Source organism: Saccostrea cucullata, unplaced genomic scaffold, assembly GCF_032062105.1.
Source record: "Saccostrea cucullata isolate Sc308-1 unplaced genomic scaffold, CSIRO_AGI_Scuc_v1 ctg2223, whole genome shotgun sequence".
Lineage (NCBI taxonomy): Eukaryota > Metazoa > Mollusca > Bivalvia > Ostreida > Ostreidae > Saccostrea > Saccostrea cuccullata.
In genome coordinates, this window is record NW_026934808.1 from 893 (window position 1) to 24,877 (window position 23,985).

General features: G+C 34.1%; 3 protein-coding genes across 3 annotated transcripts; 1 reads left to right on the top strand and 2 right to left on the bottom strand.

Annotated features, from left to right (window-relative positions):
• Window positions 1-6,492: 6,492 nt before the first annotated feature.
• On the bottom strand, window positions 6,493-7,858 carry LOC134241398 (uncharacterized). The gene is made up of 3 exons (XM_062723458.1): window positions 7,584-7,858; window positions 7,282-7,381; window positions 6,493-7,248 (listed from the first exon to the last, which is right to left on the bottom strand). Exons 1-3 carry the CDS (start codon window positions 7,643-7,645, stop codon window positions 6,493-6,495), a joined length of 918 nt encoding a protein of 305 aa, XP_062579442.1. The 5' UTR covers window positions 7,646-7,858.
• A 3,697-nt stretch (window positions 7,859-11,555) lies between these two features.
• Window positions 11,556-12,460, bottom strand: LOC134241395 (uncharacterized). The gene is made up of 3 exons (XM_062723455.1): window positions 12,456-12,460; window positions 12,129-12,226; window positions 11,556-11,856 (listed from the first exon to the last, which is right to left on the bottom strand). The coding sequence occupies exons 1-3, from the start codon at window positions 12,458-12,460 to the stop codon at window positions 11,576-11,578; spliced, it is 384 nt and encodes a 127-aa protein (XP_062579439.1). The 3' UTR covers window positions 11,556-11,575.
• Window positions 12,461-14,922: 2,462 nt separating this feature from the next.
• On the top strand, window positions 14,923-16,409 carry LOC134241396 (uncharacterized). The gene is made up of 2 exons (XM_062723456.1): window positions 14,923-14,946; window positions 15,003-16,409. Exons 1-2 carry the CDS (start codon window positions 14,923-14,925, stop codon window positions 16,407-16,409), a joined length of 1,431 nt encoding a protein of 476 aa, XP_062579440.1.
• The last annotated feature ends 7,576 nt before the right edge of the window (window positions 16,410-23,985 follow it).

Consider the following 23,985-nt stretch of genomic DNA (forward strand, 5'->3'; position numbering starts at 1 on the left):
TATACTGGTTATATGGAACTTCCAAATGTAATAATAACTTTTTATCTCGTTCTTTTTATATTTTCTGAAATACCCACATGCATGTGTATTTACAGAAAACGATATACATGGATATAAAAATTCGTTTATCAACCAGTTGATTGCGATAAAAATAGATTGATTTTTACAAAGTTACCTATTTCAACGCTTGAAGGGCGGTTGCAAAAAACATAAAATTTTATTGTACAGAGAAGTATTGGAAAATCTTTATACTGCTAGGAGAAACACATAATACGCAAGTCCGTAGGTAGCGATTTCAGTTGGGAAGAGGGGTGTCACAGCAAAACATTCTCATTCGGGGAAACTATCATCTACCGAAAATTCCTTGACATGCAAAAAAAAGTAATGAGATTTTTTTTTATTTATTCAGGAGGCTCAAGCATTTATTTAGAAACAAAATTAGAAAAAGTAACAAAAAATATTTATGTCATTGTCTCGTGACTGCATGAACAGTCATGAGACAGGGATGTCAATATGAATTTAACATAAAGATGAGAAAAGGTAAAAGAATTACAAATCAGGTTCAAAAATATAAAGATTTGCATACAAAAAGAATGTTGTATTTTGATTTTAATGGCAAAAAGCTCGATCGATCGATCCAAATTAAGCGCATTGGAAAAGCGCTATAAAAGAAAGTCAAACGCATAATTCAATATGGGTTTATTAGATTTAATAACTGTCTAAAAGTCTGTACTAAAGCACAATGCAAGAAAAACTACATATACTTGCAACGTCATCAGCATTCTAAAGCAACAGTTATAATGACTCACTAATAGTGTTACATTCGTATCAGCATTGATCATAGGGAAAACAAGAAAAAAACCTTGCGGGAAACATTTAGCATAATAAAATTTAACTTCAATTTTGTTAAAAATAGCTACATGTAAACGGTTATTCTGTACAAAAAAATTACATAAAGGTAGGGGGTTTTAATGTGAATATTATGACCAATTTTATTTGTATGTTTATTTTCATTTTGTAATTTTTGTATACATGCACTTAATATTTTATTTGAACATAAATAAAATTAGTATTTCCATATAAGTGATAAGTAGGTGTAAAGGTGTATAGGGGGCACTAACAGAGGACAGCTTCAAGCAACTTAGCATTTATCATATTAAAAAAGGGGCCAATTTGATTGTTCAAAACTATGAAAATTCTTTCTCTCTCATACGTTTTACTTATAAATTTCTTGTTTTCATCTGTTTTAATTAACTCATTTCTTATTGAAAGTTTTTAACATCATACCAGTTAGGTAAATACATAATTATATGAATGCTTTGAGTATAGCATAGACATCGAGACTGGGCGAAGGGCCAGGGGAGGGGATGGAGGGGCTAAGCCCCCCACTTATTTTGGAAAGATTTCTACATCGTATAAGCATTGAAAATGCAGCATACCCCTTTTAGGTTTATTGCTCCCCTCCCCCGTTTGTTACCGACACCTATGTATTGGAAAGATAAAGATTTGGACTGGGGGATCTTATACCCGTCTTCTCCTCTTTTCGACGGGAGTAAATCAATTTATTTTTGAGGTTAGGGTTAGGCTTAGTTTTTTGAAAGATAAATAAGTAAAATAACAAATAAAATCTTTCCATGACTAAAATATGATTTTTTTTCAAAGTGCGTTAAGAGTCTCCATGGTAAAATATATTGATGTAGAATCTTAACGCACTTTGAAAAAATTTTTCAAAGTGCGTTGAGTTGGTCCAAACTTAACGCACTTTGAAAATTTTCTTCAAAGTGCGTTGATATTGTCCCAGTTTTAACGTACTTTGAAATTTTTTTCAAAGTGCGTAATTTTTTCAAAGTGCGTTGCCACAAACGTCAAAGCTTGTAAATACCAGCTCGCTCTCCAGCGTTTCCAACCCATTCGAATAGTCTAGAATAATCTTGAGGCCATAGTTAAATATCTTTTAAATAAGGTATTAAAGAAGAGAGAAAAACTAAGCACTGTATCTCAGTTTTTAAATCCTACGTTTAGATACAATTAGATCTTGGTTTATATTAGCTTAAATGACTGAACTCGGTAAACTAAATTCAATTTTCAAAACATTATTTGTTGAATATATTCAAGACTTTCTTTTTTCAATATTGAATGAGAAAATGATTAAATCATCAATTACAGGTTATATTTTTTTAACATGTTCATTATATATTTTAATTGGGTTTTTTATTATTAGGGGTTTTTTTGGCTTGAAGGTAGGGTTATTAAATAAAAAATAGGTAAGAAGAAAATACTCACATGCAGATGTTTAGAAATGGAAAACATGCAAGCAGTACAAGCATTAAGTGCCGACGTTTATTTGATGGATCCACGTGGTAGAAAAGAGGATAAAGCACCAAGAAATATGAGAGAATTATAGGAATAATGGTTAAAGCCAAATATATGAGAGCGGTTACTCTTTCCTCACGCTCCAAAAAATAGTAAACCATGAACAAATTTCGGAAGAGATCGAACATATATAAAAAGATTAGAATTGCCGTTGCAATCACCACAACACATTTCCCAGTGTTATTGCATATTGATTTGCATATAGGGGTTTCCAATTCTTTTTCACTAGAAGTGTAGTTATTCCGTTCAGTAGACACTTTTATGGTTTGCAAGTTTCTATTTGATTTAGTTTCAGATATGTTAATGTCGAATTCAAGAAGGATCTTCAGTTTTTCCTTCAGGATGCCACAAAACAGAAGGAAAATGAAGAAGAGGATGGTGAATGATCCAAGAGCAAGCTCGACACACGTGATCTGTTCCTGTGAAAAACCGAAGTTTTTTGCAGGGAAAACTGAAAGAATTGTGAAACAGATAATCTAAAAGGTGATACATTTCCTTTAAATATGCAAAGTTTATAAAAGAAATAAATTTCAAAAATATATGTGTCAAAAATGACTCACCTGAGCTGTTCATTTCAACCATTTCAATTGTACGTTGTGAAATTGACACACTGGAAAATAATTTCTAAAACAACACAACGCTTAATTGAAGATTGCAGCTATAACGACGAAGGATGATTGAGAGTCAAATTATGTTAAAAGATAGAAATCGTCAAATTGATATGAATCTGTTTTTAGCTCACCTGAGCCGAAGGCTCAAGTGAGCTTTTCTGATCACATTTTGTCCGTCGTCCGTCCGTCCGTCCGTCCGTCTGTCTGTCTGTCCGTCTGTCCGTCTGTAAACTTTTCACATTTTCGACTTCTTCTCAGGAACCACTGGACCAATTTTGACCAAACTTGGTACAAAGCATCCTTAGGTAAAGGGAAATTTAAATTGTTAAAATTAAGGGCCAAATCCCCTCAAAAGGGGAGATAATCAAGAAAAGAAAAAAAAGGGTGGGGTCATTAAAATATCTTCTTCTCAAGAACCACTGGGCCAGAAAAGCTGAAACTTATGTGAAAGCATCCTGGGGTAGTAAAGATTCTAAATTGTTCAAATCATGACCCCTGGGGGAAGGGCGGGGCCACAATAGGGAATCAAACTTTTACATAAAAATATATAGGAAAAATCTTTGAAAATCTTCTTCTCAAGAAACACTGAGCCAGAAAAGCTGAAACTTACGTAGAAGCATCCTAGGGTAGTGTTGATTCTAAATTGTTAAAATCATGACCCCCGGGGGAAGGGCGGGGCCACAATGGGGAATCAAAGTTTTACATAAAAATATATAGGAACAATCTTTGAACATCTTCTCCTCAAGAACCACTGAGCCAATCTCCCATGCAGAGTTGTCGTTCGTTTCTCTCTCAAACACCTCTGCGATGGGCTCACGTCAAGATTTTTGACATAACGTATAAAACGTGATATTTGAAGGATTATTTCAATTTAAATTAATAGCTTTGTATTGATTTAGTAAATATCTTTCTCAAAACTCAGACATAGGCATAGAAATTGAATTAAAATGAATTAAAACAAACGCACTATTTCTCGTGTTTAACACTGTGTATACGCGAGCCAACGACAGAGGTGAATGTATGAGCCGATGGTAGAGAGTGCCACTGAGCCAGAAAAGCTGAAACTTATGTGGAAGCATTCTGGCGAAGTATAGATTCTAAATTGTAAACATCATGACCCCCGGAGAAAGGGCGGGGCCACAATGGGGAATCAAAGTTTTACATAGAAATATAGAGGAAAAATCTTTGAAAATCTTACTGGGCCAGAAAAACTGTAACTTATGTGCACATGGAAGGATCCTGGGTTAGTGTAGATTTCAAAATGTCTAAATTATTATCAGTGGGGTAGTGTTGGGATGCATTATGTGCTACATGTACAAGGGGGAAATCTGGTAAAGAACAGAATGGTCAAAGCTTCTAAGGTGAGCGATGTGGCCCATGGGCCTCTTGTTTTATAATTATAACAGCTTCCGATGTCTCTATACCATAGTTAAGGAAAAAAGGGCACACAAAAACATATTACGGCGCACACTAAAGCCCAATATTTATTCCACATTTTAGAATTCATTCTTAATAATTGATATTATATACTGGTTATATGGAACTTCCAAATGTAATAATAACTTTTCATCTCGTTCTTTTTATATTTTCTGAAATACCCACATACATGTGTATTTACAGAAAACGATATACATGGATATAAAAATTCGTTTATCAACCAGTTGATTGCGATAAAAATAGATTGATTTTTACAAAGTTACCTATTTCAACGCTTGAAGGGCGGTTGCAAAAAACATAAAATTTTATTGTACAGAGAAGTATTGGTACATCTTTATACTGCTAGGAGAAACACATAATACGCAAGTCCGTAGGTAGCGATTTCAGTTGGGAAGAGGGGTGTCCCAGCAAAACATTCTCATTCGGGGAAACTATCATCTACCGAAAATTCCTTGACATGCAAAAAAAAGTAATGAGATTTTTTCTATTTATTCAGGAGGCTCAAGCATTTATTTAGAAACAAAATTAGAAAAAGTAACAAAAAATATTTATGTCATTGTCTCGTGACTGCATGAACAGTCATGAGACAGGGATGTCAATATGAATTTAACATAAAGATGAGAAAAGGTAAAAGAATTACAAATCAGGTTCAAAAATATAAAGATTTGCATACAAAAAGAATGTTGTATTTTGATTTTAATGGCAATAAGCTCGATCGATCGATCCAAATTAAGCGCATTGAAAAAGGGCTATAAAAGAAAGTCAAACGCATAATTCAATATGGGTTTATTAGATTTAATAACTGTCTAAAAGTCTGTACTAAAGCACAATGCAAGGAAAACTACATATACTTGCAACGTCATCAGCATTCTAAAGCAACAGTTATAATGACTCACTAATAGTATTACATTCGTATCAGCATTGATCATAGGGAAAACAAGAAAAAAACCTTTCGGGAAACATTTAGCATAATAAAATTTAACTTCAATTTTGTTAAAAATAGCTACATGTAAACGGTTATTCTGTACAAAAAAATTACATAAAGGTAGGGGGTTTTAATGTGAATATTATGACCAATTTTATTTGTATGTTTGTTTTCATTTTGTAATTTTTGTATACATGCACTTAATATTGTATTTGAAGATAAATAAAATTAGTATTTCCAATGATGGGAATCAATAAACAACTCTAATAAAAAAAAAACTATAGTTTACTATACTTTACTCTAGTAAATCAATAGTGGTAGAGCGTTCGCTTCGTGATCGGGAGGCCCGTGTTCGATTCTCGATCGCGGCGCCGCGTCATACCTAAGACGTAAACAAAGGTAGTGACTGTTCCTTCGCCAAGCGCTCGGCACTAGAAGTGAAAGTCACGGGTCTTTCGGATATGACCTTAAAAATGTAGGTCCCGTGTCACGGGAGGCGTTGGCACGATAAAGAACCCTCACTGCTCAATGGCCCTGAGTGCCGAGCATAGGTCTAAATTTGAAGCCCTTCACCGGCATCGGTGACGTCTCCATATGAGTGAAAAATTCTCAAGAGGGACGTTAAACAATATACAATCTAGTAAATCAAAGTATTTTAGAATAATTTTCTGGTAGATTTATTTTTTATAAATTCCTTAGTTATTTTTCTGATTTTGAAAGAACCCTTTTTTGAATACTTACATACTTTTTTTTCAAAAAGTATATCATGGTATGTTATTTTAGAAACGTTAAAATCCTTAATCTTCTGCAGCTTCGAGGTCACATTGTAAAAAGTCATGATATATTCAGAAAGGTCATTTCGCATGCAGTGTATTATACATGTATAATATGAAAGCAGAATCTAAATAACCAATTTAAAATAATGGTAAAACTTTAAGAAGAAGGTCAAACTTCAAGGGGTAGGTCACAGGGTAAAACATCACAGTATTTTTAAACTCCTTGTCACTGGTATTGTACATAAGAAATGATGTGAAAAGCTCTATCTCTTCTCGTTCAAAAGAGCGATGACCAAGGTTAAGGTTTTGTCTACAGACGAATGAAATTATATATCTCCTGGCTTTCGCAATTCATCTGAAATGGAACAGGTCAACGAGAGTCTTCGAATTTTAAGTTCCATTGCTTCTTCTCTGAAAGGCGAGAAAGCGCTGTATTTAGTCTGAAGCAAACTGTGGCATTTAGAGCCTCGGTCGAACTCTCGTCTCGGACGTCAATTATCCTCCCGGTGACGAGCCCCAGGGCTGACACTGACGTCTGGTCAAGGGAACTGTCGTGATGGAAAACCACCGAGCCAGAATCGCCTTCAGCAGAGAATGGGTGATCACCTGAGTCTAAACTGGAGACTAGGAATAAAAAAGGGAATTTTTCTTGTTCATCCCCCAACAGCTTATAATAAAACTCTGGGCTCAATATCCGACCATCAGTAAAGTTAGACGTGGCTCCCTTTTTATGTACGACAGCGTTTGACGGTACGAGTCCTTGGTGAATATTAACGTTGCATGGATCTTCCATTCTATTCAAAAAGGTCGTATTGCAGTGTCTTTCTTTGCCTTTATCTATTTGGAAAACTGCAAAATCGTGGAGAGGTTTTTCATCTGAATAAATGCATTCACCGACTTTTGAGAGTTTGGAAGTGTCTGGAGATAAAGTGTACACTTGTTGTTTCTCTTGAGTTAAAGCATGATGACAAGTTAATCCATAGACTTCGCCTTCGCCATCGTCTTTCAGTAGAGCACCAACCGTGGCATAGGAAAATTGTGTATTGTCAGTTTTCTTATTTAAATAAATTTTATCTCCTTGTTCTACATAATTTTGAATTTTTATTTTATCGCATACGATTTTGAGTGACATCTAGTTAAAAAAAATCGGACAAAGTTTATATAATTCAGATTTCAGCGACTCGATTTCTGCAATATTTTCTATGAATACCCTTAAGTTTGATAAATCCAGGATACCAAAACCACGTATACCAGGTTTTCTAAAAAAAAAAAGAAAAAAAATTTAACAACTTATTATAAAATATAATTTTTTTTGTAAATAATGAAAATATTCAGATATTCAATATTTCATTCTTTGCAAATGAAAAGATATATTATTTAATTTTTTTATTGAACTCAGCTTATGCCAAACGATGAATTATCATTGATAAATGTATGAAAAGCATAGAAATCAAAACATACTGAAACAGAAATTCTTTCACAATCTGGGGAATTTCATTTGTTGAGTTCATTTCTGGAGACATTTGTGATAAAACTGAAAGGCATCTATTCCTTATTTCTGGTATATTTCCTCCCTTTGATCCTTTAAATTCATCAAGAAGCCCTTGAATATATTCCTTCAAAGGGGTTTCTAGGAAAGAGATAAGCTCTTCACGAATGTTTTCTTTTTCCAGTAAATGATACTTTGATTTAGTAGGGACCTCACATCGTCTGAAGAATTGGTTTCGGATTACGAAAACCTTTGTCCTTGCAGCTAATTGTATGGAATCTATGAACTTGTCAATAGAAAGGAAAACAAGGTTATACATGTATTTATTTTCTTAAAAATTATCTGTTATATGAGGAGCGAAATGATTTTTTGTTTGTAAAAATAAACGTACCTCATCGATTTGATATAAAGACTCGTCCTTACTTTGAAAATATATCAGGGCTGATACAGGCCATAGTTTTTCATCTCTGGAACAGTATCCGTCTATAAAATACAGTAAAATAAATCCTCGGAAGTCTCATTTTTCTCATGATTGTGCCTGTCTTGTAAAGAAAATTAGAATAGCTTCATTTCGAAAGTCATATAATTTATATAAAATACTAGTAGTTTTTCTTTCAATTCAACTGATCATTAAGAAAAAAACATGCCTTTTTCAACACTTGTTTGTCCACAGACACCTGAAAAATAGTTGCTGTAATCTACTTTCTTCTTCAGAGATTGTCTTAGGCACCAACTTTGCAAATATACATGAACTCTTAGTCTATCATGCCATTACTTCACTATCTAATATAATTTCGGTTAATTTATTGATTTTACGGTAGATAAAAATAACCAAGAAACAATTCTTGTTAATACACAGGGTGTCCTGTTTCGAGAGAGATTTTAAACACGAATACAACATTTCAAATGAAGTAAATGATACAAAAGGCAAATCAGTGAGATTTTTGTTTTAGAAGACGGCTGCATTTCATTCTATCAATGACTTGGGCAAAAGTGTGGTGCTGTCACTGACATTTAATTTAATACACATTAGATGTGGTGAAAAATGCTCATTGAACGCTTTGACCTAGACTTAGTGCTACACGTATGTATATATGTGTATATGTTTTTTTTGTTTTTAGTTTTTATCAATATTTTGTAATAAATACTTTTAAAATTTCATTTTCACTTACTTAGAAAACATTGAATTGCTGCTCAGGTAAATTCCGGAAATGAAAACAAAATTATGTCGGAAATGAAAAAAAAATGTCGGAAATGAAAAAAAAATATTTCGGAAATGAAATAAAAATTGTTCGAAATGCTTTGCATTTTTCCGGAAATGAAATGCAGCGTAGAAGGCTCTTATAAATTAATAACGATACACCTGTTCATGGGATTTTGCTAACTAGTGTGATTGGAATGTCGTGGTTTCGAACAATAATATTTCATGATGATTTTTTTAAAAAAAATTTTGTTTATTCAAAATGATAAATGAATTAAATAATTCAGAAATATATAACTACACTCTATTTATTAATCATACACATATCTACATTTTTTGTCGGGTAAAAGCTTAATTTCATGGGGAAAAATGTGTTAAATTTTTGATTTTTTAAAATGTTTTAGAGTTTGAAAATGTTGCGTAAAGGGGGAGGGGGAATAATTTTATGTAAATTTTCAATCAATATTAATGAATAATTAGGAAAAATGATATAAAGGGTACAACAAAAAATTATATTTTAAAAGCAATGATAAAAATCACTTTGATTTCATTAATCATTTTAATTTTATTTTTAATCATTCATTAGATTTCCGAAAATCAAAAATATCTAAATTAAAATAAATTGAATGAATTTATCTGATTTATCGAATATTGCTTATCCAGGTAGACACAGGTAAGTTTACCTGTATCCCTAAGAGGGTCCCTTAATTGAGTGTGATAATTACGTACACGTAGTTGTTGTTTTTTTGCGAGAAGCCATTCAGGGGACGCACCCTTGATATTACCCGTATGTATTCGCCTTAAACAGGTCGAGGAAACTACCTTATATGGATATTTTTGCGATTGCGCACAGGGGTGCTCACAGCAAACAATGGTCTATTCCAGTGAATGGGCCGAAAAGCATGATGGTCTACTACATGTTTATTTTTACTACAAACACGTGGGTCAGGGAAATTTAGGGCGCAATTTCAAATGAATCAGGAAAGTCAGTTAACAATGTTTTGAAATGTGTTTATGAAATATACAAAGTTTAGGTACTAATCAAGATTCCCTATGCTCACATTAACAAACACATTCAGTTTTCCTTGTTAAATTGTACTTTGAAATACCGCTAACAAAGTCTTCACAATAAAAGACTCAATTTTTTTAAACTCGATATTCATTAATTTGCCATATAACTGGTTAAATTAGTTGTTGCTCAGTTAGTTGTTACTAGAAATTAAATGTTGCATTTTATAAACAAAAAAAATTAAGTTGCACTTTATCTTTATTATTTTCCTGTTATGCAAGTCCTCATGCATATTGATTATAGAATATGAGTAGCATATATTTCGAAGTTGTATACGTTGTTAACATTGACAATACGTGAGCACACCTCAGAATTGTTTCACTCATTGTTTTTGGACCAAGGAATAGTCACTTGAAATTGACTTTTCACTGACAGTACAGCGCGGGGAAAGCTGTCAACAAACGGACTTGTACAATTGAGTGGAGAAAACCTTAATTTTTATAATTGTATAACATTTGTATATAAATGTGAGCATGGAATTAGTAGATAATGATGTTCATATATATATATTGTGTTAAGTGTGTAAACTGCTTTGAAAAATGCATCACATGCAACACACGTGTAGTATTTTTGTAGTAAACCATAATGTAACTCATTGAGCTGATTGGTCGATTTGTCAGTCACGTTGGTTCCTCACTTAACATGTAAATTTATTCCGACGTCACAGAAAATAGTTTCCTCGACCTGTTAAACAAGAATTTTCCTACCAAAACGTATGTTTTTGCATAAAAAATGACAATGAGTCATTTTTCTACGGGATCATTTTTTCTACAATGCATACGGAGAGAAAAACGACCCAAGGCTATAATTTCTACGTAGAACATTGAACAGGGGGGGGGGGGGGCACTTTTCGTCGTTACACCGGCTTGGCGCAGTGATCTGCTCCAGAGTTGATTCTTACGTCTTGGGATTGAATCCAACCTTGGGACGTGGAGACGGTTCCTTCGGATGAGACCGTATAAATTGAGGTCCCGTGTCGCATTAGGCATTGGATCGAAATAAAAACGTCACTGCTCAACAATAGCCGAGTATAGGACAAAAGAACAAGGTTCACTTTTGCCTTATTTGGCCCTGTGAATTTCTGAAAAACCGAAACTGCTTAGTTTTAGTTAACAATGCATAGAATATCACTCAGATATTTGGCGATTGCGTATATATCCAAAATGACGTAATTTTCTGGCTAGTCAATGCATTATGACGTCAGGAAATGCGTCAATTTCCTCACATTCTGAAAAAGTCCACAAAAACGGTCAATTTTTAAAGCTATTTTTCGATATTTAATATAGAGCGCAACCTCTGATCTAAAATATGCAACTAGTAAATGATAGAACTGTTTCTGAGGATTAAAAGACGTGTTTAATTTTTAGATCAGAGGGTGCGCTCATATTATTTTTTTCATTGAAAGTACTCAAATATCCCTATTCTATTTACCGTAAAATTCAAGAACATTGCAACTTCAAGAAGCCAGTTCTCTAAGACCTGGACTTTTAGGAGAATTTTTTTTATAGGAAATGAAAGCACCTAGTCTCTACTTTATTTTAATATTTCAAATGGAAAATCAAGTGGTAGTCAATCAATTGGTATATCTACAGGGCCATTTTATGCATAACATGAACCGAGCTCTTTACAGCCCTCCAGCGGCAAGTGTTGGCGTCTCCATATGAATGAAAAATTCTCAAAAGGGAGTTAAACAATCAATCTTTTGATGGTACGTATGCAACATCGGAGACAATCCTGCAAAAAAGATATAAAACAGAACCTTTTGAAGAAGTAATTAAAATCTCTGCTTCTGTTGTAATTTCTCCGGCTAGGTAAATTCGAACTCTTTTGACACCTAAGAGTGCACGGGTTTCCTCGGTTGATCTAAGGGCTCTGATCTTTTCTGCAATGTTACTGACTAGGTGATGGTGGTAACAAAGCCGTGGCAAACTACTGATCGCATACCATTTCTCTTCATACAGAACAGGACAACCTTCTGAAGTATTAATGATGATCGAATAAGATTTTTATCAAATTGCCAAATTCAATTCAAAACTTATCGAAAAGATTAATTGAACAATTTTAGTTTCATATTTTAATTAAAAAAATATATATAGCACCTTTATAAAAGCATATTAATATATTCTCAAGTTCTTAATATATAATACATAGCATAAAAATTGTTGAAAATATAATTTACATAATGTAAATGATGTAAAAAAAATCTTACATGTAAGAATTTCTTTATTTTTAGCTTTCTTTTCTCACCAGATTTAGATTTCTGTTTTCTGTCAATTTCTACATTTTTGCTTCGTTTCTCTGAGTCAGTAAACGTTTTTGATACCTGTCTCTGAAATTGAAATGTTCTTTTTTGTTATATGTATTCAAAATTAAATGTTGAGGAACTAGATATGGTTTCCCTCATATATAAGGTATATGTTTCACTGGCAACAGAATTCTTGATGAAAAATTAAAAAAAAAAATAGAAACACACTGGTCTTATGACTCTAAATAGTAAACATTTTCTGAATGAGGGACAAAAATAGCCCAGCCCGTATATATTTATTTTGAATTTTTTTTTTGAGATCATCACACCGCATATGAGTAAGACATAAGAGAATCTGTCACGTTGATCTTTAAAAAGAAGGAAACAAAAATAACAAAAGAATTATTTGATACTTGCTTTTGATTGGACCTTAGACAGAGGAGAATATGCAAAGAAGGCCATTCTATAAAAGACTATTGTTTACTGTAATTAGAGATATATTTACATGTAAAGAAACAAAATACAATTCTAGATTATAGGTTCAAAATGTGAGATAAATAATTTTGTCCTTAGTACAAGTTTTATTTCATTATTCACCGTATTGAAAATACATTATTTAACATTTGTAAAAACGTACATTATGAATATTTATTTCATTGTTCTGTGTACTCGAAGAAGTATTTGACCATAATAATGATTCTTTGCCTGAAATAAACACAAAATAAATCATGTAACCTTTCTTGAAGTTTTCTTATAACTGACATATTGATTTTGAAATTTTGAAATTTATTTAGATATACCGTAAAATATTCATTATTAAGTAAAATAACTGTTTATGGTAGAACGATTAGTATACTTGTAAATAAAGAAAATATGCACTCTTTATAATGCTTCATCACTTACCCTTCAATGCTGCATCACTTACCCTTTAATTTTCTAGTCAATTAGCTGATTGAAATAGGCATTTCGCTATAACACTTCGAAGCCACTTTGTTTATCATTCTTTCTCAGGGAAATAGCTTTAAGAAAGCCAAGTGTATCTTACCTTAGTTAATGTAAATACGAGGTAAAGCTGCATTAATATTTAATTTATATAGAAACAGGTAACAAGGAAAAACGAAGGCTATAAAACAAACATAAATTTCTCATACTTTTAATTGAGGAAAGTATCAAATTTTAGGGAAGTAAATGTTATTCAATGTATGTTTATTATTCATTATAAGTAAATGTTATTGTGAACAAGGAAAAAAACCCTTTATTTTGTTTATAAACAGATGTTTCTGCCCATCTTTTGTGCAATTAACCTTAAGATGTCAAAAAATTACCTTTAAGATAGTATACATATCAGAAAATAGAATTTCAATGCATTAATGTGCATGTAATGTGCAACTGAAATAAATACTGTAGATTCCTTATCATACGCGAGGAATTAATTTCCGCGTAATTTCGCGAAAAGAACCACTCGCAAACTAATATTACTCGCTTTTATTTTTATGGTGTTGAAATCCATGTTACCTCTGTCGATCAACCGTCCATTCGCGAAATATTATTCTCGCGATTTGACATTAAAGAGCCAGTTCGCGACAATTAGTACTTGCGAAAAATTAGGAATCTACAGTACCTTTAAAGATTTTCAGGTGCAATTTCTCATTTTTAATAAATACACATTTAGATACCTGCCTCTCGTCTTTGAATACTTCCTCTTCGTTTATTGCTATCTTTTCTATCCTATAACATAGCTACAAAAGTCGTTAGCAGAGATGTTAACGCTATACCAATGTGTATTTATGGGACAATAGCCCTGGATATCAGAAGGCTGTCAGTTTTAACGTTGGTTCTGTTGGCATTTGTTTCCGTTAGAAGTTTTTGTACGTCTGTTCGCTTTTTGCATTTTTTTTCATAGCCTTATGAAAACCATATAATTTGATACAGGAAAATTTTAATATGAGCTGTGTAAAATTTACTTTTGGAAGCATCCTTATTTAAATCTTGTTCAAATATGTATATTAAAGAGACATCGTGACGCACAAAGTGGAAATGACAAATGTAGAATTTTTCCATCATCCGTGTAAATTGTGTTCAACTCCCAAAATTATAAAGTTTCAGAAAATAACGGGTTTCAGAACTTAATCAATCTATTTTTATGTAGAAAAAATTTAAGTAAAAATAATTTCAATTTCAATGTTTTTAATTTCAATGTTAACGACAAGAGATTGACTAGCATACGAGTCTTTTGAAATTCACTCCAATCGCTTATTTCGATGGCTCTTTAACATTCAGAACAAAACAAACGCATATGATTATACATGTAAGTACCTTTGATCCTATCAGTTCACACGTCTCCAAAACGTTTTCTTTTAGGGGCTTGTTTTATCATTTATTCCTCTTTCTTGAATCTCCCAGGGAATTCAGTGACTATGTAGATACATTAGACCAAATTCATTGAAACAACGCAATTAGTTAATTATATGTAAATGTTGAACACGTTTCAAATAATTAAGAGTCAAAATCAGCAAGCATCGAGCATTGAATTGAAAGTCAAAATTTTATTTTTTCAAGAGCTTTTGTTATATAAAAGATTTTGTCCCACCTAATGCTAAAACAGAATTAAATTTGTTTTGAACGTATGATGTTTGTAACTCTTCAAAACACCCTTCCGCACTTCATCCAGACATTCCAAAATTGGTCGTGAAAGCTCACGAGGGGGAGAAATCTATTCAAGAAGTGAATGTAACAAACAAGTGTACAAAAATATGTAACACTCAAGGAAACACATCGAAATCTTGTGCCAAGATAATGTTAGTGAGAGTGTACCCCAAAGTAAGAAAGAACTTGTGATCTACTTGTAATCTATTGATGGTATATGTACTTTGCAGCTGCCTGATTTGATAGAGTGCAACGATATTCCTAACAACAGAGAGGAAATACCATCACCGGAAGTGGCACAGGGTTTTCCTCACCTGAAGGACATTGCACATTTCATACACCCAGTGGATGAAAGTATCGACATCGAGTTATTGATCGGTCGTGATCTCATTATGGCTCACCATGTATTAAACCACAGAATTGGGAATGATAACTTACCTTATGGACAACAACTGCCTCTTGGATGGGTTATTATTGGAAATGTCTGCCTTGGCATGATGCATAGCCCAGATGTCGTCAACGTCAACAAAACCACTATTCTAAGTAATGGACGTCCCACTATGATGATTCCTTGTGATAGCGAGATTAAGATTGACTTTGACACAATTTTTAGAAGAACTGATCAGGATGAGAAACCAGGATTATCAGTTGAGGATCAAGACTTTCTTAATATTATAGGCTCTGGAATACAGAAGACAGAACAAGGTCAGTGGATGGCTCCACTCCCTTTTCGATCTACCAGGAAAACCTTGCCGAACAACAAGAAAGCAGCTGAACGACGTGCAAGATCCTTTGATGCAAGTTTGAAGCACAAAGAACAGAAACGCAAGCATGTGATTGACTTTATGCAGAAGTTATTTGATAATAATCATGCAGAAGAGGCTCCAGATTTGGATAAAGGAAGCGAATGCTGGTATCTTCCGCTCTTTGGAGTATACCATCCCAAAAGGCCAGACAGCATAAGGATGGTTTTTGTTTCATCGGCCAAATTCTGTGATGTATCTCTAAATGATGTGCTGCTCAAAGGACGTGACCTTAGCAATAGTTTGCTAGGAATCTTCATGAGATTTAGAAAGGAAGCAGTAGCTGTAACGATGGATGTAGAACAGATGTTCTATAACTTCAAAGTGAACCCTGAACATAGAGACCTTTTGAGATTTTTGTGGCATGAGGACAATGATTTCAACCACCCACTCACCAGCTTCCGCATGACGGTACACGTCTTTGGAAATAGTCCGTCACCCTCTGTGGCCACTTATGGTCTGAGGAAATCAGTAGAGTCGTCCTGTGAAGACGTCAAAGATCTCATAAACAATAGCTTTTATGTTGATGATGGTCTATTGTCATGTTCCAGTGAAGAAAAAGCCATGAGTCTTGTACATAGGACAATGGATGCACTGAATGAAGGAGGAAAGTTGAGACTTCACAAATTCGCATCGAATAGCAGAACACTTCTAGATTCATTTCCCTCGAGTGACCTTGCCAAGAACCTGAAAGACCTTGACCTCGGTACAGCGTCACTACCACTACAGAGAAGTTTAGGACTTCTATGGGATACAGACTCAGATGTTTCTTGTTTAAAGTGTCAGATTAGCAGAAACCTTTCACCAAGCGTGGATCAGGTCTATCATCAATAGTATCTACGATCCCATAGGCTTTGCTCAACCAGTTATAATCAGGGGCAAAATATTGCTGAGAAATATGATCTCCTCTACATCAAAATTAGACTGGGATGATCCCTTACCTGACTCCCTCTACAAGGAATGGAAATCCTGGGTACAGTCGTTGCCAGAGTTAGAGGAGTTCCAGATTCCCAGACAGTACAGTTCCCAGTCATTCCAAGGTGCCCAGAAGCGAGAGGTGCATATCTTTGCAGATGCATCTTAAGAAGCCATCGCAGCCGTGGCATTCTTGAAGTTGTACGACATGAGCCCAGATTCCTGCACAACTAGTTTTCTACTGGGAAAAGCAAAGGTTGTTCCGTGTAGTGGACATACAGTGCCAAGACTTGAATTATGTGCTGCTGTGTTAGCAGTTCAGCTAGCAGATGTCATCTATGAACAGTTGAAGATAGACAGATAGTATTTTTCTTTCTATTCGGACAGTCAAGTGGTACTTGGGTACATAACGAATGAGACTAGAAAGTTCTTCATTTATGTAGGAAATCGAGTGAGTCGCATCAGAATGTCTAGTCATCCCCCGCAGTGGAACTATATAACATCGGAATGCAACCCAGCAGATGTTGCTACAAGAAGTGTGAAAGCATCTCAACTGGCAGACAGCATGTGGATCAAAGGACCAGACCTTGAAACAGAACCTCATTCAACATCTGCTCTAGACGATTACCCTCTAATCAACCCAGAGATAGATAAAGAATTGCAACCAGAAGAAAGATGCTTCAAAACAGAGGAGTTACAGAACGAGAGATCCATGTTTAAAGTTTCCACATTTACAAGGTTTTCAAACTGGAGAAAACTTGTGCGAACAATAGCTTATTTAAAGACTTTCATCAGAAAGTACACTGGTGTCAATACTTCTGACACAGATGAGAAACTTTACGCCACAGATATTATCGCCGAATCGGAACACTTCATTATTCAGACAGTGCAAAGGGAAGCCTATGGCCCAGAGATTCAAGGATTCTAGAGAAGGAAGATCACTGAACAGAAGCTCAATCTTATCTCTGTCTCCAGTGCTAGGTCCAGATGGTCTCTTACGTGTTGGCGGAAGGTTAAAGGGCAACAGATCTGTTGATGACTTATCGAAACATCCGATAATCATCCCTAAGAACCATCACCTGGCCAAGCTTCTCATTCACCATTTTCATTGCAAGGTTGCACATCAGGGTCGACACTTCACTGATGGAGCGGTGAGAGCTGCTGGATTTTGGATAGTGGGGTCCAAGCGTATGATTTCATCTGAAATCCACAAGTGTATCATTTGCCGCAAACTTAGAGGGAAACTTGGATGGCAACAGATGGCATGCTTACCAGATGACAGAGTGACTCCTAGTCCTCCATTCTCATAAGTTGGTCTGGACACGTTCGGACCATGGGCATTTGTTCACAGGAGGACCAGAGGAAGTTCAGCCAATCAAAAACGTTGTGCCTTGTTATTTACTTGTATGGTGACCCGTGCGATACATATCGAAGTCATTGAAGAGTTATCTAGTGCCGCATTTATTAACGCATTGAGGCGTTTCATCGCTATTAGAGGTCCAGTGATATAGTTTAGGTCAGATCGGGGAACCAATTTCATCGGGGCAACAGAGGACCTGTCCATCAATGCTGAGTTTGTGGAAAAAGGACCAGTTGGAACATTTCTGACTAATTCAAGAACCTCTTGGGTATTTAAGCCACCTCATGCCTCCCATATGGGAGGAGCATGGGAACGTTTGATAGGAGTGTCTCGGAGAATACTAGACTCTATGTTACTACAGAATCGAGTCGAGCTAACCTACGATGTCTTAGTGACTTTTATGGCCGAGGTAACAGCTATTGTGAAAAATAGGCCTTTATTACCTGTGTCAACAGATCCAGAGTCTCCTTGTTTGCTCACACCATCTACCTTGCTAAAAATGAAGACCACATCCGACATCCACCCCTTCCCAGAGTTTGGACCAAAGGACATACGTGCACATTGGAAGCGAGTGCAGTTATTAGCTGAAGAATTTTGGAAAGATGGAGAACAGAATACATACATACCCTTCAAGCGCGTCAGAAGTGGAAGGAAGTGCGTCCAAACCTGGAGGCTGGTGATGTCATCATGATGAAAGACAGTGGAAGTGCGCGTAATGACTGGCCTATGAGCATCGTGAAAAAGACATTCCCAAGTGACGATGGACGCGTCCGAAAAGTTGAGATATGTGTTGTGAAGGATGGTACACGCTCTTCTAATGTGAGACCTATATCAGAACTTGTTACTCTTTTGGAAGTGTAATGTTATTGATGTACATTATTGGTTAGATCATGCACTTTAGGTTGTGTTTGTATGTTTGAAATTGTACTGTAAACAAGATAGTAGTACATTGAAATTTATGTTAAATTTGTTTTAAAAAGTAGTGATAGTGATGGGACATCGGTTAATTTTCATAATCGATCATCGGTTGGAATCGGTTACTGCTTCCGATGCGATTTTACCGATTATAATCGGATGTCATAGTTTGGTTTATAAAAAGCAGACTGTTACATTTATTTCAAATTATTTCTTTAACATGAAAATATAAAATATGTAATTTATTGTTTTCTTTGTTGTTTTGCTTATTTCACACTTTCTACATACAATGTCATGCATGATTTAAACTAAACTAAAATTTCCACTAGCCACGTTGGCTCCAAAAGTTTTAAATCTACAATCTCTGTGATTTTTTAACCCTTTGAATTCATCACTGGGTCAATTAAAGTCTAGATATAATTAAATATAAAATACACTTGTGCATTTGTTTAAAATGAAAATTGAAGCTCGAATTACTTTGTAAAATAAATTTCAAATAAATATTTCATCATAAGAAATGAAATTGAATTTAATTAACAATTTAACTATCCTTTTTAGCAAGGTTACATACTTACCGGTAATCCCCTTTTCCTGGTCATAGGACTATAGCATCACATATGAATAAGATTTTTTAAGTTAAAGTATTTTTGAAACTTATCTGGAATAAGTAGAAGCCTAATAACACTTCTATTTCATAAGACTGAGTAATTGGAAATAATTTAATTGGATATCTACCACGTATAACCGATACACAGAGGGACGGAGGAAATTCGGATTACAAAAAGACGATCGTTTTCAAGATTTCACAAATCTTGTAGTACTGGTAAATGGTTTAGATGAAGGGTATTTACGAACAATAGGACCATGTTACATTAATTTTTTTAATTGATTGGAAGTTTTAAAGAAAAAAACATGAGGAAAGCGTCTGTTTTCAGTAAGGGGACTGGAATGCCACGTGGGCGAACAAGTTTTAAATTTTATCAGCCTTCACCAAAATTTACTCACGGTTCCAAAGCACCTTTGCCTCGTGCTATTTGGCAAGTATAAGAAGCACATGCCTTTTTTTCTTTTATTAAGAATAAATAAATTATTTTAAACTAGAAATAGATAATTCTGGAATTTACTTTATTAGAAGTATGTTTCCGATGATCGATAATGAAAAATTATAATCGATCATCGGAATCGGTAGCATTTTTTCGTCGACAATCGATATACAACACTAAGTAGTGATTTCTAGTAGAAATCAGAGGGGGAGTGTAGTGTCCGGAAATATCCATCCCCGCCGTCCCGGGTTTAGAATTAAGTATACTTTGTTTGTCTCCGCCCAAGTCAAGAGCACAACGTATTTTCAATTATCTTGTCTGTCTTGTCCTCTCATGGAGTAAGTTTAATTGCTATTTTTGTTTTGTGTTCATAAATTGATTGATAAATGTTTGATTATCATGTACGCTTAATGTCATTGGTAAATATTTTCTATATTTTGCATAATTCTGCATCGTTATGAGTTATTTTTGTAATCGGTGCATTTAAATATGGCGGATAGTTTGAGTCATTTTGATAAACTTAGGTACCATATCGATGTACTGTATTTTGTCATTTTCTATTCATCAAGTCTGTCAATGATTAATTATCACAGTTAATAAGAAGTTTGTCAGTATAATATAGTTTATTGTGAAACTTATGATTTGATTGTGTCTAAATGTGTGTCATTTATTTGTAATTTTTTACCCTCTTCCGAGAGGTCTGTGAATAAAGTATAACAGCACAGATGCACTACATTTATGTCGTGATGCACTCAATTTATGTTCTAAACGAGATTGTCATAAATTGAAACTTGCTGCATAGCTTTTATAAATTGATTAATTATAGATCAAGTTTGCATTTTGTTCTACTTCATTAATTTGTGAAGGAATTGTGGTATTTTTTTTTTTAATAATTGGGTTCACAATAGGCTTTGTGATGCACTAAATTAATGTCGTGATGCACTACTGGATCAATCGGCAATCCTCGGCTGACTCCGCTACGCTCCATTCAATTCATTATGTGCGAGGTTCGAGTCATCCGAGGAACTCCGAGTGCTACTGGATGAATGTATCATGATTTGAAACTTGTTGGATACCTTTATAGTGAAAAATATAGATCAAGCTTGATTTTTTTTTGGTTGTTCAACCATGTAAAATAAGCTGTTCTGATCAAAGCATGTGTGTGTGTGTGTCAAATGGCATTCAAAGACGTCATGAGTCTTTGTAAGGCAGATCCAATACATTTCATTCATATTCAAGTAATAACTGAAATGTCCATATTCAAGTAACAATTTTTCATACACAGGCTCTAATAAAATGACACCCGAGAGAGAAAAGGGGAACCCGGTAGGGGACATGTATTACTTATGCAATACTTTCAGTATGCTTGTTTATTTCTTTGTATTTCTCTTTCAATTGAACTTAATACATCGATTGTTGATAATTTTCTTTCAACCTATTCACTGGTATAAATCTGATTATACTTTGATTATGAACAGGTGGACACTATCAATGATGATAATTGACTTCCTGATTGTACCTATAATAATACATTTTTGTAATTTAAAACACTGTGAATGACTTTATACAAAACAATATTCATTAACTTTGTAAGGTTTATTTGTATACTTACATACGACAGTAAGATACATCATTGGCAATTATTGTTGATAGTTCAAGATACTTTTAAACTTTTCTGAGCACTGTACTTTATTGCTGTTAGTTACTACCGGATTATCATTTCCTTCAAAAGTGTTACTTTTTTGTTATATGAATGTATTATGTAAAAATATCGTATTTTTTAATAAATTTGGTCAGAAATCTCCTTAACAGAGTTGCTTATTTCAGCCATTTTTTTTTTCAAAATGAATCTGAATTTCTGACAAATAACTTCAAAAACAAAACACTGTTTCATCGTGGGCAATAAATTCAAAAACAAGAGTCTGTAGACTGCTTATATTTATCATCGCCCAATTTGAATCTTTTTTCAATATTATCAGTTTTCTTTGTCCATATCTCCTTGTTGCAAAAGCCTGCAAGAGTCTTTGTAGTCTGCAAATATTTATATAAAATCGCCCGACTTGATTTTTTTTTCAATATTAGCAATTTGCTTTGTCCGTAAGTCCTTGTTGAAAAAGACATGAATACACTCACACATGTCTAGACATGAATACACTTACAGCAGAACTAGAGGCCAGAATTCAATCCGTTTTTATTGTTTAACTTTATAGAATATTGAAATGGAGATCCCAAAACTATTAATTACTTTTTATCGTCTATTTATCGACCGTTCACGGTAGCTCAGTCGGTAGAGCTACCTTAAAAACCGAGGCCCCATGTCAGCGGTAGGCGTTGGCACGATAAAGATCCCTCACTGCTCAATGGCCCTGAGTGCCGAGTAAAGGTCAAAATTTGAAGCCCTTCACCGGCATACGGTGACGTCTCCATATGAGTGAAGAATTCTCGAGAGAGACGTTAAACAATACACAATCAATCACTCAATCAATCGTCTATTTATCTGAAGTTTATAAAACTCATCTGAAATGCTAGAATATTGACAGAAATATATCGACATATTTCATAGCCATTTTACACGTACGATGAAAATAAACCGATCGTTAAAAAGCTACCCATCTCAACGTTTGAGGTTCAGTTGCAGTAAGTAAACATTATAACATTTTGATGTTACATGTAAAACAGGGAAATCAGCTGAAACATTTTAAAAATGATTTCTATCATGCTAGTACATGTATAAACTGGTGCTTCTTTTAAAACTTTTCTTATCTTAATTTCTAAAACGTAAATTTCAAAGGAAAAAAAAAATTAATTAAGAAATAAGGTATCATTTTTAAACATCTATGGGGATGTAAATACGGGTTGGTCACGAGATTAAATTCCATAAAGCCCGAAGGTCTTTATGATGAATTTAATCTCGTACCAATCCGTATTTAAAGCCCGACAGATGTTTTAAAATGATACCTTATTACTTATATTTACATTTGTGACTATTCATTCTTTATATTTGCCTGATTGTGACTTTTAGCGTGTGAAATGCATTATTTTCAAACTCAACGGCAAGTGCGTTATCCACTGAACGCTCCTCTGCTCTTTATGATGTCACTGAGAAATTACCTCAAACGATTATCCATACGCACATCTATGACCTCTTGACCCCGTACCTGTATTTATACAGTTATAGATACGCATTCCTTTCAGTAGTGTTATATAAAGGAAAGCATTTGCAAATGTAAATATTGTAAAATAGATTTGATAAAATTACATTACATAATGTAAATGTATGCATAAAAAGTATTAAAACAAAACAAAACTGATATAAGGTGTAAATCTCAAAAAGATAATTAAATCTCATCCGCATTAATAAATATATTATCTAATAGAAAATATCCGATCAAATAAAAAGAAATCTGAAACAAAAATTCTATTTGGCTTCATTCCTTTTAAGCTGCTATATCTATACTTTTTTGTTTTGAAATTGATTCAACCATAATACATGTATTCTTTTTATTTCTTGATAAGCATTTAATTAACTAGAATGGCGATTTTAATACTGCTTTCAAGAAACATTTTTTCCTCACATACATGTAAATATTAATGAAAATAAATATCAATGATATTTTTGGAAGTGTATTTTTAATGAGACTACTACATTACAATTAAGCATAAACTTGCTAAAAAAATAATTGTGCACAATGGAACTTAATTTTTTTTTTGGCGACATTTAGATTCGATTGTTCGGATTAACTAAAATTCCCGAAACCTAGATTTTGGATGACATTTATACTGGGACAAGATATAAGTGTGACAAAAATACCTCTTGTGTGTCTTTATTTACACAGAAAACGGTAATAAATGCTTTCCTAGTTCAAATGTAAGTAGAGGGATTACAATACATTGGATTACTTGAGTTATAAATAACACACATTGGAATAATTTTTTAAAATGTCAACAAAAAGGCTGAAAATCTTTGTTCAGTGGTGACAATTTGAGGAAAAATAATAATAAAAAGTGCATTACGATGTATGTCGGGGGGGGGGGGGGGGGGGGGGGGCAAAAAAACACCTCTCGTTGTAAATGTGTTTTAAATGACATTTATAAGGTGCTGAAAGTACAGAATCCTCTATGCTGTTGGGTATTGATTCATCCATGCTAGACAACCTTTACTGCGTAAATAGTACAC

What these genes read in the sequence shown, in the direction of transcription:
- LOC134241398 (XM_062723458.1), bottom strand. Translation starts at nt 7,645, where the DNA reads ATGTCTCCAGAAATGAACTCAACAAATGAAATTCCCCAGATTGTGAAA. An exon ending in GTGAAAGAATTTCTGTTTCA is followed by an intron (nt 7,382 to 7,583) that starts GTATGTTTTGAT and finishes TTTTTTTTTTAG; the next exon opens with AAAACCTGGTATACGTGGTT. An exon ending in CGCTGAAATCTGAATTATAT is followed by an intron (nt 7,249 to 7,281) that starts AAACTTTGTCCG and finishes AACTAGATGTCA; the next exon opens with CTCAAAATCGTATGCGATAA.
- LOC134241395 (XM_062723455.1), bottom strand. An exon ending in AAAACAGAAATCTAAATCTG is followed by an intron (nt 11,857 to 12,128) that starts GTGAGAAAAGAA and finishes TTAATACTTCAG; the next exon opens with AAGGTTGTCCTGTTCTGTAT.
- LOC134241396 (XM_062723456.1), top strand. Translation starts at nt 14,923, where the DNA reads ATGTTAGTGAGAGTGTACCCCAAA. An exon ending in TAGTGAGAGTGTACCCCAAA is followed by an intron (nt 14,947 to 15,002) that starts GTAAGAAAGAAC and finishes TGTACTTTGCAG; the next exon opens with CTGCCTGATTTGATAGAGTG.